Genomic DNA, 16,153 nt, shown 5'->3' on the forward strand with positions numbered 1-16,153 from the left:
CTAGTCGCTTGACACGTGGTTCTCGTTCTGTAGCTGGTGCCAGCGCTCGATCTTCTTGTCCTTGTTTTTCAGACACTCGTACCAATGTTTCAAGCGCTCGCCCTTGGCGGAGATCCCCAGCTGGCAGCCTCCTGGGGGGCAGAGGGGGGAAGGGGAGCAGGTGGTCAGCACAGAGGGACACAAGGACACTTGTTCTAGGCCTAAATGTGCAGTTGGTGGAAAACGGCCACCCAGCAGCAAAGCTGGGGGGTCCCTCGTCCAGCGAGGGCGGTGGCGATAGTGCTGTTCCTCATGCTTGCCCTCTGCGGCCCCGGGTGCTGTGGCTCCAACACCATGTCATAGCCTCATCGGCGGCTTTCAAAAGACTTTCTGGGGCTGGGAATATGGCCTAGTGGTAAAGTGCTTGCCTCGTATACATGAAGCCCTGGGTTCGATTCCTTAGCACCACATACATAGAAAAAAGCCCGAAGTGGCGCTGTGGCTCAAGTGGCAGAGTGCTAGCCTTGAGCAAAAATAAGCCAGGGACAGTGCTCAGGCCCTGAGTGCAAGGCCCAGGACTGAAGAAAAAAAAAAAAGACTACAAACTCTCCCTACATCTGCCCCTCTGGAGGTCTGAGGACTCACTATTAATTTCCAAAGAGCTGCTGTCACCCTGCTGGGGCCGCACCTGCCGTTCCCTCCTCACCAAGGGGGGGGGGGGATGGGTTGCCCTGGCACCTTGGCACCTCACTTTCTGCAGGGGCTTCTGTTCCCATTCCCTGCGGCTGAGTTATTCTACGCCGGGTGTCTCATTCAGCAAGCAGCCAGGCTGTGCGTGCTTTCACGTGAAGGCAGCGGCCACAGGGGACCGGGTCCAGGGCCGGGGGCCCAGCTGGGCTTGGGTACGGGGAACAGACCCCACCCTCTGTGGCCACTCACCGATGTAGTCGTTGGACTTGCCGATGTCGTAGTCCCACACCGAGATGTCCAGTGACTTCTTTGCCAGGTCGCTGTGTTTGATGTCATAGAAAAACTCCTGGGTGCAGCAGAGGGGTGGTAAGCAGGGGGAGGTCAGGGGCTGGGACTCAAGCCCTGGGGCCAGGCACGGGTGGGGTGCAGGATTCCTTCCTTTCCCGGCCTAGGATCTCCTTTCAACGGCCACCCCGCATCATGATGGAATTCCATTAGAAGCTCAGGAGATGGCTTGGTCTCCTGGTACTGCCCGTCCCTCTCGCAGCTCCTCAAAGAGCCAGGAACTCTGCCCCTCCCTCCTGGTGACTGCTTCAGAAACGAGGTGCACCGACTACTTGGGTTCCTAAACTCTCTGATTTTTAAAAGTTGTTCTTATGCAGGTAATGTACAAAGGAACAAACTGAATTTTAAGGAAGTAATTGTTGTGTCTAATTACAAAACTCACTCGTGTTTGTTGTTAAAATTAACAACTATAAGAGAGTCCAACAGGGTATCCACACATAACACAGCTTCCCAAGGTCAGGATGAACCTGTGTGTGGCCACGCAGATGTATAGCTGTTCTGTTCTGTTTTGTTTTGCCAGTCCTGGGCCTTGAACTCAGGGCCTGAGCACTGTCCCTCCTTTCTTTTTGCTCAAAGCTAGCACTATACCACTTGAGCTACAGCTCCACTTCTAGCTTTTTCTATATATGTGGTGCTGAGGAATCGAACCCAGGGCTTCATGTATACGAGGCAAGCACTCTACCACTAGGCCATATTCCCAGCCCCAGATGGATAGCTTTTTAAAAACAAAATACCACTGAATGAACAGCATGGCAGCTTCCTTCTTTCCTTTATAATGCTGGTGAAAATCAGCCTCGAGTGTTTGTAGGCTGTCTTCTCCATTGCCATTTCACTGGTTGCCTTCAGATGTTGGACCCTAACAGCTCGGGTTCAGGTTGTTTTGGTTTCCCACTGCCATTAATGGTACGCCCAAACAGCACCCCGACAGTCCAATCCCATGTCCACCCATCCACGGTAAAGTATTTTGGGTAATTTCCAAGATCGGGGTTTCTGAGCCGGTGATAGTTTAAGATGAAGTGGGGGGTGAGTTTGTGCACCACAAGGAAGCTGGGCATGGCTGTAATCCTATCTCTTCAAGAGGCGGAGGTCGGAGGGCGGCACCAGCAAAAGCATGCAAAAGAGCTTAAACATATACGTGTGTGCATGTATGAATGTGTGTATGTAACACACAGACATGGACAGTTTCATCCATTTCTTCAGGAGACAAGTGGGCGCTGGAGGCTGGAGGATATTTTGTTTGCTTGTCTGAGACAGGGTCTCTCTGTGTAGCCCATGCTTGGAACTCTCAACCCTGCTTTCCTCAGCCTCCCCAGTGCTGGGATTACAGGCACGATCACTGTGCCCAGCTAGAAGGGGGATTTTGTTTGTTTTGCTTTTGTTGCCAGTCCTGGGGCTTGGACTCAGGGCCTGAGCACTGTCCCTGGCTTCTTTTCGCTCAAGGCTAGTGCTCTACCACTTGAGCCACAGCGCCACTTTCGGCTTTTTCTATATATGTGGTGCTGAGGAATCAAACCCAGGGCTTCATGAATGTGAGGCGAGCACTCCACCACTAGGCCATATTCCTAGCCCCTAGAAGGGGGATTTTGATGGATACCTTTGGGTACTTTATGAACCTGGAAATATGTAACTGTCATATCTACTCCCCCAGTTAGCGGAACTGTGAATGCTGTGCAGGTTTTGGGAGTGTTGAGCAAACCTCCCCTCTGAGGAGCTACCCCCGTGCCCCAGGTCTGTGCACCTGTTCCTCATGCTCACTGCACTGAGCACCAACACCGTAAAGTTTCTTATTTATCACTTGTTGGGTTTCAGGGGAGTAGAGCCAATGGCTGTGAACAATACTCAACATCTCACCCCCAGCAATCTTCCCAGAGCCCAACAAAGCACGGGGAAGCCTCACCTCATTAAATTCAGGGTTCAGAGTTTTCTTTTTGATCTGAGTCTTGTGCTTGGCTTTCTTCCCCATGTCCGGTTTCAGCCACCTGGAAGGAGACATGAGTGGCTCAACCATGGTGTAGTGCAGGAGTGAGAGCCCAGCACCCCACACGCCAGCCTGCAGGGTGGCAGAGGGGGAGCCCATTGCAAAGGAATGGTCCCAGCATGGACCTGGTGCCAGCCGCACTGCACATTCCTCCTCCTTAGAACCCTCCATGCTGCCAGTGTGGCCACCTCACCTGCGCACACAGAAACAAGAGCCCAGGGAGACAGAGGCCCAGGGAGACAGAGGCCCAGGGAGACTGAGGCCCAGGGAGACGGAGGCCCAGAGACAGAGGCTCAGGCCTGGGGCACAAAGCTGGGCACCACACCCAGCAGCTGTTGTGCTCTGAGCAGCCACTCTCTCCACTCCTTCTCACTCCCCTTTCTGGCCCAGGGCCTTTGCACATACAGACTTCTCTATCTAGAGGGCTCTTCCTCAGTGCAGGCACAATACCTGGCACATGGCAGGTGCTCAGTCAAGTGTTTTCTGGGTGAAAACAAATACCTTGGGACAAATAGTGAGTAAAGTAAATGCTAACTTTTGGAATGTCCAAATAACAGTCTATTTGCCAATAGAGTGTCTCTATTAAAAAGTGTTTTGCAGTAAGCAAACAAAGGGGAATAAAGCTACTTGGGGTTGGGGTATAAGCAAACAAAATGGGCTAAAGCTACTCGGGGTTGGGGTGTTCGGATTCTGACTTGGGCTGAACAATTCTGAATGTGGATGTACCTTATTGTGCCTCAGTTTCCTGACCTGTAAAGAGGGAAAACTCATAGCACCTTGTTTGAAGTGTGTGTGTGTGTGTGTGTGTGTGTGTGTGTGTGTGTGTGTGTGTGGTACTAGGCTTGAACTGAGGGCTGATCCACAGCCCTAGCTCTTGTTTTTGTTTTTAGAAGAGCTGAGGGAGGCTGAATACCTGCTGGGACGAGGACTATCAGGGGTGTGGTCTCTGGTGGGATGGATGCACAGGGAGTGGTCTCTGCTGGGATGGATGGACAGGGGCATGACCTCTTTCCTCTCCAGGACTATTTGCTATTAATGCAGCTCTCAGCCCAGGGCTGAGTGATTCTAGAATGAGCCTGAACAAAGCCAGAATGCTTCTTGGTGCCGAGGTTCTGAGGTGCTGGAGGTCTGTACAGCCACCTCCCTGGGGTATATGGAGGGTTAGTTACCATGTCAACTGCTCCACCCACAGAGCTCTGCATGTAGCACATGGCCTGATGTCCAAGAGGCCAACGTGCTTCACTGTGCTTCCCTGGGCAGGCTCTGTTCCCCCAGGCCTCAGTGTGTGAGGGTCTGAGGACTTCATGGAGGAGTTCATGGAGCCTGGGCCACAGGTATGGACTCACAGCTTGACAAATGGATCTGAGTAGCCGTTGGCGTCCATGGCGGCCAGGTGCACGCAACGCACAATGCCTACGATGAGGCCGCCCTGCTGCGTGCTGTACATCAGGGACACCAGGATCTTCCCACGCTCCTCCACATCCCCGAGGCGCTCCACCTGCTGTGGGGAGGGAAGGGAAGCAGGGCATGGGGCAGGGCAGATGAGGCGGCCAGCACCCGATCAGAACCACGGACAGCAGCCACCGAGGCGGCCTCTAAGCAGACCCAAGGTGAAAGAAAACCCAGTCAGCCCCAGGCCCAGCCACAGGCCCAGGCCCAGCCACAGGCCCAGGCCCAGCCCCTCTTCTTTGAAGCAGCCATGGAGGGAGCCTTGACGCTAGCCTGGACCTGAGCCCCGAACCCTAGTCCCAGCCCTAGCTCTGATCTCTGGCTTTCCCTGGCAGATGGCCAGATGCCAGAGCAAGCTGGCACCATCCAGTTGGAAGAGCCTGAGCCTGCCCTGGGCCATGGAGGGCAGAGGGGCCACAGCTGTGTTGTGGCAGGTGGGGCAGCTGTGGGGGAGGGTAGAGGGGCCATTTGGAAAGAGAAGAGGGAGGCAAGGGTCCCCAGGGGGCAGCTTGGGGCCTCCTTCCCTTGGTGCTCACCTCCTCCTCATAGAGGGCCATGCCGCGGGCTGAGCCTGTGGTTCCTGCACGCTTCATCTGGAGGAAGGAGACAGGAAGATTGTCAATATTGGCATGGAACAAACCTTAGGCCAGCCATGCCCTGTGGGGCTGAAGCCCCTACCTGTCTAACCACCACCATGTCCTGGCCAGCAGTGTCCACCCTTGTAAGATGGACAGACCTAGGAGCCACTGACTGCAGTGGGGTCCTGGATATTGCCCTGACCACCTACGTTCCCAGGGTGACCCTTGCTGGCTGCATTCTGTGGGAGCCCCCTTTGCCATTCTCCTTCTTGTCTCTACCTGTGCTTGAGCGACAATGGCAGAATTTGCCCCTTTACCCCAAGTCTTCCCTAGGGGATGCTCAGCTATGCAGGCACCCCACATTCCTCCTCTACATAAGCATCTCAGGGGATACCCCTGCAAAGCTAAGTTTGAAAAGCTCTGCTGTTGACATGTTCCTGAAAACTGGAATTTCTCCTTGTTGTTTCTCAAGAGTCAGGGTGGCTGTGTCCCCATAACCCCTGCTGCTCACTTATGAGAGCCTCGACAGGAGGCTCTTCCTGGAGATTCTCTCTCTCTCTCTCTCTCTCTCACACACACACACACACACTCTCTCTCTCTCTCTCTCTCTCTCTCACTGTGGTGCAGTCCCTGGCCCAGGCCTGGGAGCGAGGAGGCGCAGATGGAACTTTGGGTCCAGATGTGTTCAGAAAGTGATGGATAGAGGGGAGGCAGCCCTGGTGTTGAGGCTGAGCCACAGCCACCATGCGCCATGTTCGGGTGCCCCTCGGAGTGACTCCAGTGCAGATCCTCAGGAGGGCAGCGGTCCCCCCAACCCCCACAGGGACTCCAGCGAGGTACTCACGGGGATCACCCGCTCCAGGCAGATGTTGAAATTCTTCCTCTGGTTAGGCTTCAGTTTCTTGAGTGAGAACCTGGTCTCCCCGATGAACTCATTGTGGCCAAACTTGTCCTCATCACACACAGAGATCCTACAGGGGGCAGGAGGGAAAGCAGCGAATACTGAGCTCCTACTGTGTGTGGAGCGCTCCCACTATGTGACAGCACCCAATGTGTGCCGGGAGCTCCCACTGTGTGCTGACTGCTCCCACTATGCCAGCAACTCCCACTATGTGCCGGGAGCTCCCACTGTGTGCTGACATCTCTCACTGCGCCCTAGGCCCCTGGCTGCATGACCTTCACATTAACAGAACAAGGCAGTATATATTTTTAACTCCTTATTTTGAAACGGGGTCTCAGATTCAAAATCTTCCCTCCCCTGCCTTCTGAGTGCTGGGTTTACAGGCATGCCTGGCCACACCCAGCTGTACGTGCTCTTTTATGTTTAGCTTCTTTTACTGCGCATTCTTTCTGCGGGATTCAGCCACGTGAGGCTGGCATCTGCACTGAGGGACCCAACCAACCGTGAATGGAAAATATTTGAAACAAACATTGCACTGTGCTGAACATGTATGGCCTTTCCTCGCCAAAATCCCCGTGATAGTGTTATGCCTGTTTCTTTACACTTCATTTACACTGTAGCAGGGGAAAAAGTATACAGAGACAGGTGCAGATTCTATGCAAATACTATGTAGATTTACACAGGGACTCAGTACCACCAGGGCCTAAAGGCAATCCTGTGGACACAAAAGCTTGCATGAGAATTGTGTGTGTGTGTGTGTGTGTGTGTGTGTGTGCATGTGTGTGCACATGCATGCCAGTGCTGGAGCCTGAACTCAGGGCCTGGGCCTTGCCCCTGAACTTTTGCACTCAAGGCTAGTGCTCTACTACTTGAACCACAGCTCTATGTCCAGCTATTTGCTGATTAATTGGAGAGAAGTGTCTCACGGGCTTTCCTGCCTGGGCTGCTTTGGAATCTCGATCCTCAGTTCTCAGCCTCTGGGGTAGCTAGGATGACAGGTGACAGCCATGGGTATGGGTGCCTGGCTTAGCAACAGCTTTGGTTTTGTAAAGGTGAAAAGGAAAATAAAACGATGCAGAGAATGTTTCAAAGTATAGCCTTGGGGAGCTCTGTGTGGGTCTAGGCCCTTCCCTCCCTCTAGCCCCCCTTCCCCCTGCCTGCCCCTCCCTCCAGCTCCCCTCCCCATCTTCCCCTCCCTCCAGCCCTCCTCCCCCGTCTGCCCCTCCTCTCAGCCTCCCCCCTCCAGCCCCCTTCCCCTGCCTGCCCCTCCCCTCAGCCTCCTTCCCCTGCCTGCCCCTCCCTCCAGCCCCCTCCCCCTCCTGCTCCTCCCTCCAGCTCTCTCCCCCCTCCCACCTGAGTGTCTTCCTCTGCATGTCCTCGTCGGTGATGCCGTGGTACACTAGGGTCTCATTCCACACCGGGTTCCGCGTGTTCCGTAGGGTCTTTGTGCGGAGCTTGTTGGACTAAATCGGAGAGATGGACAGACAGAGGCCCGCTTCAGTGTGATGGGCTCTGCGTCCCACCCTAGAGGGCATTTGGGTGGGGGCACTGCCCTGTGGGGGTGTGCGGGGCTTCACTGTTCCCCAACACACGCACACAGGCACCCTCAGGACCCCGTCCCATGCCGCCCCGTGGGGGCAGAAAACAGAGGGACCCCCTCCTGTCTCCTGTGTCCCCCTGGAGGGGGTGAAATCCTTTCATTTTGTTCCAAGACAGAAGACCTGACAGGCCACCACACGGGACAGGCGGCCTGGTGGCGGGGCCGACACACCAGCGTGTACACGACTCCCACTGGGCTGCACTGGATTCGGGGTGTGGAGGGGTGGGTCTTGGTGGCAGGAGATGGTACGGGGCAGGGGGCTGGTTAAGGACAGGTGAGGGGCCATCTTTCTTTTCCCTGATCCAAGTGAAGAGACATCGAGGCTGAGAGTGTGTGCATGCGAGTCTGCATGTGTACATGTGGACGTGCACACACACATGTACACCTGCTCCCGTGCAGTCTGTGTGCTGTGTGCAGGCATTTTCTCAAGAGCATTGTCACCTTCCATGTCAGTACAACAAAGCCAACACACACCCCAGGAGGGCAGCTGTGCACCCATTGCACTGCGCTGAGGTGGCTCAGGCCAGAGGAAGGAGCCAGGAGCCACTGGAGGCACCTGAGCAGGCGGCAGGGGGCAGCGGCTTCCCTCCCAGCCCGGCCCGTGCCCAGCGCAGTCCTCTCCTTGGCCCCCTGGATGGGGCTCTGCCACTCGGGGCTATTTTGGGATCTGAGCTGTGAGCCCTGGGAGCCCGCCAGGCGCCCTGGCAGCCCGGGCCATATGGTACCTTGCTGGCCCCTGGAAGGAGGTGCAGCTTGACGTAGGGATCAGCCAGGCCATTGGAGTCCATGGGCTTCAGTCCCTGTGAGAGAAGGTGATGCGTGAGAGCCCGACAGGCCAGGGGCTCGGCTGTCACAAGGTGGTGGCAGAGCCCCTGGCATCTGTCCCTCCTTCCGTTTCTTCCAGAGAAAGACAGAGAAGGGCAGGTGATGTGGAAAGGGCCTGGGAGTCCAGCGGGCAGGGTTTACAAAACATTGCTCCCAGGCAGCGTGGCCTCAGGCCACTATCCTACCCTGTCTGAGTCCCCATGTCATCTCCTGCCTCAGGGGTACAGCACAGTGACTTCCTGGTGTGGTGAGATTGGAATGCCATTTCCTGGGCTCCTCCCAAACCATCAAGGGATTGCTGGGAGAAGATGCCCAGGGTGTGGGGAGAGGGGCTGGGAAGATGCCCGAGGCATGGCCCCACTCTGGCACCCAAGCTGAGACCTCAGGTTCTCCACCCCATGCCACAGGCTGCGCAGGGCTGTGCGGAGTGAACCTGACCTTGTTCACCCAAACTCCAGAGGTCAGGCGCTGTTCCTCCTCTTTCGTACCCACTCTGCCCAGTCGGAGCCCACCTCCTGTTCCCCTGGCAGCCCCCATGGTCAGTGCTGGACCCAGGGCCCCACCTCTGGCTGCTGCTGAACCCTCACATTTGCCTCTGCAGAAGTGCAGGGAAGAGCTGGGGATGCATCATTCTGTGGCCATGGCCCCTTCCTATATTCCCCTGGCTCCCAGGAGGGGACCACAGGAAGGACAGCCCCACAGGACTCTCCCCAAGGACAGCCCATCCCCAGTGACGTCTGCTGTGACCAAGGCCCAGGTCAGAAACACCCACCTTGGCCTTGATGATGGTGCACTGCAGGGAGCTATTGTCCTGCTCATAGAGAAGGCTGAACTCCAGGGCACCCAGGGTGGCTGGGCAGGCACAGGAAGAGAACATTTGGTTAGCCATTCAACAAACACTCCCTGCACACTTACTGAGTCCAGCCAGGCATTAAAATTTCACGGTGTGTGTGTGTGTGTGTGTGTGTGTGTGTGTGTGTGTGTGAGAGAGAGAGAGAGAGAGAGAGAGAGAGAGAGAGAGAGAAAAGGGCATCTGCTTAAGATATCCCACCCTGATGGTAACCTTCCCTGAGCATGATGTCCCTCCCCCAGGTATGATGTGCCTCCCCTGGGTGTGATGACCCCCTCCCCTGGGTGTGTTGACCTTCCTCAGGTGTGATGACCTTCCCTGGATGTGATGACCCTACCCGGTGTAGTGACCTTCCCCGGGTGTAATGACCCTCCTGGGGTGTGATGACCCTCCCTGGGTGTGATGACCCTCCCCCAGGTGTGGTGACCTTCCCTAGGTGTGATGACCCTCCCTGGGTGTGATGAGCCTCCCCCAGGTGTGGCTCCCAGAAGTGCTACCCACTTGCTTCATCAGAGTCATAGCTGTTGGCCTCCTCCTCGTCCTCCTCAGGAGGTGGAGGCTTGCGGGTGGAGGTGGGGGCTGGCTGGGCAGAGGCCACAGGGACTTGGGAATAACGGCCTGGCGGGTGGGCTGCCCGGTCCTCCCTGGCTCCCGCCACGACGAAGCCCTCGGCTGCCCCCGTCCTCTCCTCCCGTGGTGGCACGGTGGCCCCTGGGTGGCCAGGGTCACTGGGAGTCCCCTCTGCAGGGACAATGGCAGAGGATGAAAAAGCAATGATAGAAGCTTCATTTCTGGGGGAGCTTTGAGAACACTGTTCCAGGCCCCCTGGAACTGGGAACCCCAGGGCATCAGATACAACAAAGCTGGCCTCAGAGGACATGGGCAGGTGTGCACTGGTGCAGCTCAGCATGCACTGGAATGGGGCTGTGTGGCCTGGGACAGGTGACCTAACATCTCTGAGACTTAGTTTTCCAATGGCACCATGGGAGTGGAGGCATCAGTGTGACACTCAGCGCTGGTCCTCTGGAGAGCCGCCCGCCTGTTGCCTCTGTGACAGCTGACAATGGAGGTGCTGTTGGGGCCATGTGTGAAGGCCACTGTCACTGAGCATGGGCCTGGTGAATTCCTCCAGGTTTTCAGGTAGGGGTTTGGTCAGTCCCCCCAACCCCCCTGTGAGCTAGGTCCTTATATTAGGTGAGGAACCAGGGGCTCAGAGAAGCTCAGTCACATGCCAGGGCCACACAGCAAGGCAGTGAAAGAGCTGAGCCCGAGTTCAGCCTCATGGTGCGGCTTTGCCTGCCTGCCTGCCCTCTTCTCTCGGTTTGGGCGGCTCAGCATGTGCAACGGGGGCTGCTTAGACCTCCCCAGGCAGGTGTGGGGTGCAGGCCGAGCTGGGAGCCCTGCCATTCAGGAGGGGCACTTGCCTGGCCTCTGCTCTGGAAAGCGTCCTGCTGGCGCTGGCGGGGCTCTGCCGCCCCCGGGGGGCCCTAAGGGGAGAGGGAGTATGGTGGGACACAGGCCTCCTGCTCTCCTCTCCCCCATCCTATGTGGAGAGGCCAGGCCTGGGTGAGCTCCCAGCAGGAGTCCCACTACAGGGCTGGGGCACGAAGGCTGGGTCTGAAGACTGGGGGTGGGGGGGAAGGAGGGGGGTGAATCCCAGTGGCAAAGCTCTTGCCTAGAATGCACGAGCACCCCATTACTGTTGGGACTTCCCAAGCCTCAGTGTCCTTGAGATGGCAATGATGAGCTGGGTAGGAGGGAGACCCTGGAGCGTCGTGGGGAGACAAGGTACCCGCACCCCGCCAGCTCCAGGCCCAAGGCGTCTTCCCCTCGGGACTCAGCTTGTTCTCTGCAAGAGGGCCAGGTCGCTGCTGGGAGTGAGGGGCCCATGGCAGGTACCTGGCTGGGTGGGTGGAGGGGGCCCTGGGCTTGGCCCCGAGGCTGGGGTCTGTCTGGAGGCTTGAACTGAGTTGGCCCGCCTCAACCCTGCGGGGAGAGAGAGGACAGAGCTGTGGTGAGCACAGGTTCTCTCTCTCACACACACCTTTGCACACATGTACACGTGCACAGGCACACACACACACGCACACGCCTGTGCACGTGCAGCAGGGAGGAGCCAGGTATCTACAGGATGTGGTTTCCACCCCAGCTGCTCCGAACTTTCCTCTGGTCCTTCCATACTTTCTTTACTCTGCTCACAGGGGCTGGGCATGGTGGCCCATTCCTGCAATCCTAGCACTGGGGAGGTGGAAGCAAGAGGACCTGCCAGGCACACACAGGGAATGGCCAAACAACAGTGTAGCAATGGCACATCTAAGGTTTCCACTCAACACAGTTGATCAGGTGACATGCATAGCCATGGGCAGGCCCTGAAGGTGTTCCACTGAGTGAAAGAAGCCAGGTGCAAAGAGACAGATGTTGTCTGACATCTCTAAGTCAGCATGGAGAATAGTCAAGTTCACAGAGGCAGGGAGAAGGCAGGGGTGTCTGTGGGCCCAGAGGAGTGAAATGGGGGCCGTTGTTCAGTGGGCACAGAACTGCAATTTGGATCATGAACATATTCTCTGCAAACCTGTGAATGTGCTTCATGCCACTGGCTGAAATCAGAACTGTCATATGTAGTATGATGCACATAGCCAGATGCCAGCAGCTCACACCTATAATCCCAGCAACTCAGGAGGCTGAGATCTGAGGACTGTGTTTCCAAGTGAGCCTGGGCAGGAAAGTCTGTATGGTTCTTATCTCCAATTAGCCCACAAAAAGCTGGAAGTGGAGCTGTGTGTCAAGTGATAGAGCACTAGCCTTGAGTGGAAAAGCTCAGGGATAGTTCCCAGGCCCTGAGTTCAAGCCCCAGGGTGGGCACATAGAAGCACATAGTTTATGGAAATGATAAAAAGCCTCACAAGGGATGTAGTTGGGGAAGGTGAGGCACCACATGAAGCACTGGAGACTGGCTGGCAGGAAGCAAGCACGCAGCAATTGCTCTCTGAGACTGCACACCACCGGGTGGTCTTTCTCTGTCCCTCTGAACTGTAGGCCTATGACTGCACCTGACAGCAGTTGGTGTGTGCCCAGTGCTCTTGCTGAGCAGGAGGGGAAACTGAGGTGCTAACCATGGACCATGATTTAGAAAGCAAAGACTAGAGGGTAACATGGAACCTGAATGTTCAGGTCTCCAAGCCTCTGTGCCCCCTGCTACAGAGGCAAAGCTTCCATGCCAAAGTTTCTTAGGGCTACAGGACATAGATCTGTCCAACCTAACCATTTTCCTCAAAGGCTGGGGTTATCCAGGTGTGGTGGCTCACACCTGGAATCCTGGCTAGTTGGGAGGCCGAGGCAGGAGGATGATTGCCTGAGGCTGGTCTGGGCAAGTTAGTGAGACCCTGTCTGATAAACAACAACAACACAAAAAGCAAAAGGACTGGGGGAGGGGAGGAGTAGCTCAGGTCTCTCCAGTGCTTAATAAACATGAGACCCTGAGTTCAAGTCCAGCACAGAAAAAAATATCCAGGGACCATAGACCCTGCCAGCTGCAGTCTTGCCATATAAGCCCATGGCTGGTTCCCAGAAGTAGCAGCATCGACCAGCAGTGCCCTGGCCTTGCTGGCTGGCCTGTATTCACAGAGAGCAGAGGCCAAGGGAAGGAAGAACTGGGGTGGTGTTTGAGGGGGAAGCATCCTCACTTTACATAAAGCTGGGGGGCCTTTCTCTCAGAGGGAACAAAAAACAACCATGTTTATCTTACACGGGACGTAAAGGCAAGAGGAGAGCACAGCCAAGGTTATGCGGGTCTGGAGCCCTAGGTGGTCATGAATCTCCTCCTTCACCATAGATGGTGACCAGAGTCCAGCACAGAACACTGTGCACAGCAGATGCTCAATAAATACTGGATGAACAAATGAGTGCAAACCCTCCCATCTCCTGCTTCCCGGTTGCGGTAGATGTCTGCACCTGCCGCCCCTCACCTGCTGGGCCACGGCTGGTGTCCCCAGAGCCCCCACTGTGGCTGACATCCCGGCCATCTGGATCCCGGGGTGATGTGTTCATCTGGGCCTCGGAGGCCCTGCGCACTGGAGGCCCATAGCTCCCACGCCCAGGAGCCAGGTCGGGGCCTGGGAGGAGAAGCAGGGACTGAGCAAGGGAGAAGGCAATGGAGATATGGGCAAAGGGAATCCTGTACCAAAAACGTACCTGTCTTCTGACCGAGGCTCCTTCTATCCTCAGTGTCACCTGGGTAGGGGCGGAGAGGAAAACATGGGGAGCACCAGTCTTGTGGTGTCTGGAGAGTTATCGGTTAGGAAGCCACAGTAGGGTTCATTCACCCAGCTCAAGAACATTTAAAGGAGCAGGTGGAGTAGCATACATCTAGAATCCCAGCTATCTGGTAGGTGGAGAGTGGAGGGGTCACTGCCTGAAGCCACCTTAAGGGGATTGGAAAGTGAGATTCCATCTCACCAATATATGTAGGCATGGAGGCTCCCACCTGTCCTCTCAGCTCTTCAGGATGCTGTGGTCTAAGGCCATAGCCCAGGCAAAAATATGAGACCCTATCTGAAAACTAACCCAAGAAAAACAGGTTGGAAGTTGTGTAAGTGAGAGCACCTGCCCAGCAAGTGCAAGGTCCTGAGTTCAGTCCCCAGTATGGCCAAAAAGAAAAAGACAAGAGAAACGAAGTCTTCCTCTGCACTTCCTCTCTGCCCTAGCTCCTATTTAGAGTCATAGTATTTCTTTCACATGCACAGCAGAAAACGTGGGCTTTGAACAGTTGTGCAACACAGCTGACCAGGAAGAGGATGCTGGGAGGGGGTTTGGGCCCCGCTCAAGGCCGCATCTGATGACGGTTCTCAGCAAGGAGCAAAAACTGCTCATGCTTTGCCGGTAAGAAAGTGTTCGCTGAAGGTGCACGTGCGTGCCTCTGTGTGTGTGTGTGTGTGTGTGTGTGCGCGCGCGCGCGTGTGCGATCACCTTACAGGAGACACCCCAGAAAGCTCCCACTTGAACCTTTTTTGGGGAAGCACTGCCTGGGCTCAGCCCCAGAGTCACCATCTAGGCCATGCATGCTCATTGTTAATTGCAGTTATTATTAGGGCTTTATCTGGCCAGTCCCAGTGGTCTAATGCTATTAAGACATGTTGTTATTGTGATGCTTAAAAAAAACTGTTTTGACATCACTTTTACTCATTATCTTAATAATGAATAATTCTTGGTCAGGGCATAGTGGCTCCAGACTGTAATCCTACCTCCCACCTGGGAGGTACAAATCAGGAGGTTCATAGTTTAAAGCCAATCTGGTCAAGAACAGTTCTTGAGCTCCCACTTCCCATCTCAACTGAGCATGCTGGTGCATGCCTGTCATCCAAGCAATACTAGGAGTGTAAATAAGAGGATCACAGTCCAGACCATAAATGTAAAAGCCTGTTGTTGTTGTTGTTTTAAACATAAACTAAAAGAACTGGAGACTTGGCTCAAATGGTACAGTCCCAGTACTGTCAAAAAAACTATCTTGACAGTAATGATACAATCAACAGTAGGGATAATTTTATTTTCCTACTTTCATTTTGATTCATCTTTCACATTTATATTTGGAGACTCTACATAGCCCAGGCTGACTTCAAATTTGAGATTTGCTACCCCTCGTGGGTGCTGAGACTGCCGATGTGTGCCACCACACCTGGTTCACATATCCTTTTTAGTCAATCCAATTTCAGATTTACTTCTAGCTGATAGAAGAAATAGGAGGACCCAGAAGGCATCCTCACTAAGCCTCAAGCTCATGATATCTTTTGAGAAAGAAATCTCTCCCAATTTTGAATTTTGTTCACCATTTTATATCTCTAAACATCCCACTAGGTATGGGGGCCAGGCCTCTTGGCATCCTGGCTTTTGAAAAAGGTTGATGGTGGGAGCTAGGAATGTGGCTTAGTGATAGAGTGCTTGCCTAGCACCACATATATAGAAAAAGCCAGAAGTGGCGCTGTGGCTCAAGAGGTAGAGTGCTAGCCTTGACCAAAAAGAAACCAGGGAAAGTACTCAAGCCCCGAGTACCAAGCTCCAGGACTGGAAAAAAAAAGGTGGATGGTGGGCTGTGATGGAGAAAAGAAATCTTAGATTCAAGTCCAGAGTAACTGCCCACCACAGGCAGCAACAGGCACATAGTAGAACATGCTCCAGGTAGACCAGTTGGCTTGGAGCTGTCCTTGGTGCTAGAAAGAAGTGATTTTGTTCTACCTCGAGTTGAAGATCGGACTACCGGCTTGGGTTCTGAGGTGGGTTGCTCCGAGGCAGGCAGCTCACTGCCTGGCTGCAGGGGCTTGCTCCTCGTTATAGGCATGGGCTGTGGGAGGACCTGTTTGGGGAAGCCCTTGAAGAACCATGCTCCAGATCGCTTCCACACCTGAGGAGACAGGGAGGGAAGGAGCAGTGAAGACACAGCAGCCATGCTTGTGTGCTTCATTCAGCCTTTATAAACCAACTTTCATCTCTGCTCTATAGCACATGGGTACAGCACCTCCCACAGAGACTTCACTCCGCACTCGGTCCTGCAAACTCAACACCAACAGCTGGTGATGCCTGTGATGGAGAAAGAGGAACATTGGGAATGTAGAGGGCTGACCTCACAGAATACAGCCAGAGATGAAGTACAAGGGATTAATACCAGCCTTCTATCTCTTATCCTGTGATGCTGTCGTGGTTGTTGTAAAGAGGGTGACACACCACAACTTCCACAAGACCTCAGGCCATTGCCCTGCTCTGTGGGCCAGACCATACCACACACTTAGGGCAGGGTGTGGGACGTCTGTGAACTGTAAGATCATGGACCCATTGCCCTCAGCCTGCCCTGTGCCCTGGGAGGCTCCCCTGCAGGGACTGGGCTTCCCTGACCTTGGTCTTCAGGCCTGTGAGTTCCAGAGTGCCCGAGGGGTTGGTGGGCATGGAGGAGAGAGGCACCATTGTATTT

The 16,153-nt window shown here is 54.9% G+C and overlaps 1 protein-coding gene across 1 annotated transcript in view; it reads right to left on the reverse strand.

The window, feature by feature from the left end:
• The window catches only part of Rph3a (rabphilin 3A), a 37,746-nt gene continuing 21,593 nt past the window's right edge, over positions 1-16,153 (reverse strand). The window contains exons 7-21 of the mRNA XM_048340921.1: positions 15,424-15,589; positions 13,387-13,425; positions 13,161-13,307; positions 11,095-11,181; positions 10,620-10,682; positions 9,697-9,936; positions 9,118-9,197; positions 8,246-8,320; positions 7,274-7,383; positions 5,864-5,990; positions 4,978-5,034; positions 4,339-4,493; positions 2,912-2,993; positions 919-1,015; positions 1-131 (exon numbers count right to left, since the gene is read on the reverse strand). Of these exons, the coding sequence (XP_048196878.1) occupies positions 1-131; positions 919-1,015; positions 2,912-2,993; positions 4,339-4,493; positions 4,978-5,034; positions 5,864-5,990; positions 7,274-7,383; positions 8,246-8,320; positions 9,118-9,197; positions 9,697-9,936; positions 10,620-10,682; positions 11,095-11,181; positions 13,161-13,307; positions 13,387-13,425; positions 15,424-15,589 (1,656 nt within the window). The remainder of the gene's footprint in view (positions 132-918; positions 1,016-2,911; positions 2,994-4,338; positions 4,494-4,977; positions 5,035-5,863; positions 5,991-7,273; positions 7,384-8,245; positions 8,321-9,117; positions 9,198-9,696; positions 9,937-10,619; positions 10,683-11,094; positions 11,182-13,160; positions 13,308-13,386; positions 13,426-15,423; positions 15,590-16,153) is intronic.

This window comes from Perognathus longimembris, chromosome 3 (assembly GCF_023159225.1).
Source record: "Perognathus longimembris pacificus isolate PPM17 chromosome 3, ASM2315922v1, whole genome shotgun sequence".
NCBI lineage: Eukaryota > Metazoa > Chordata > Mammalia > Rodentia > Heteromyidae > Perognathus > Perognathus longimembris.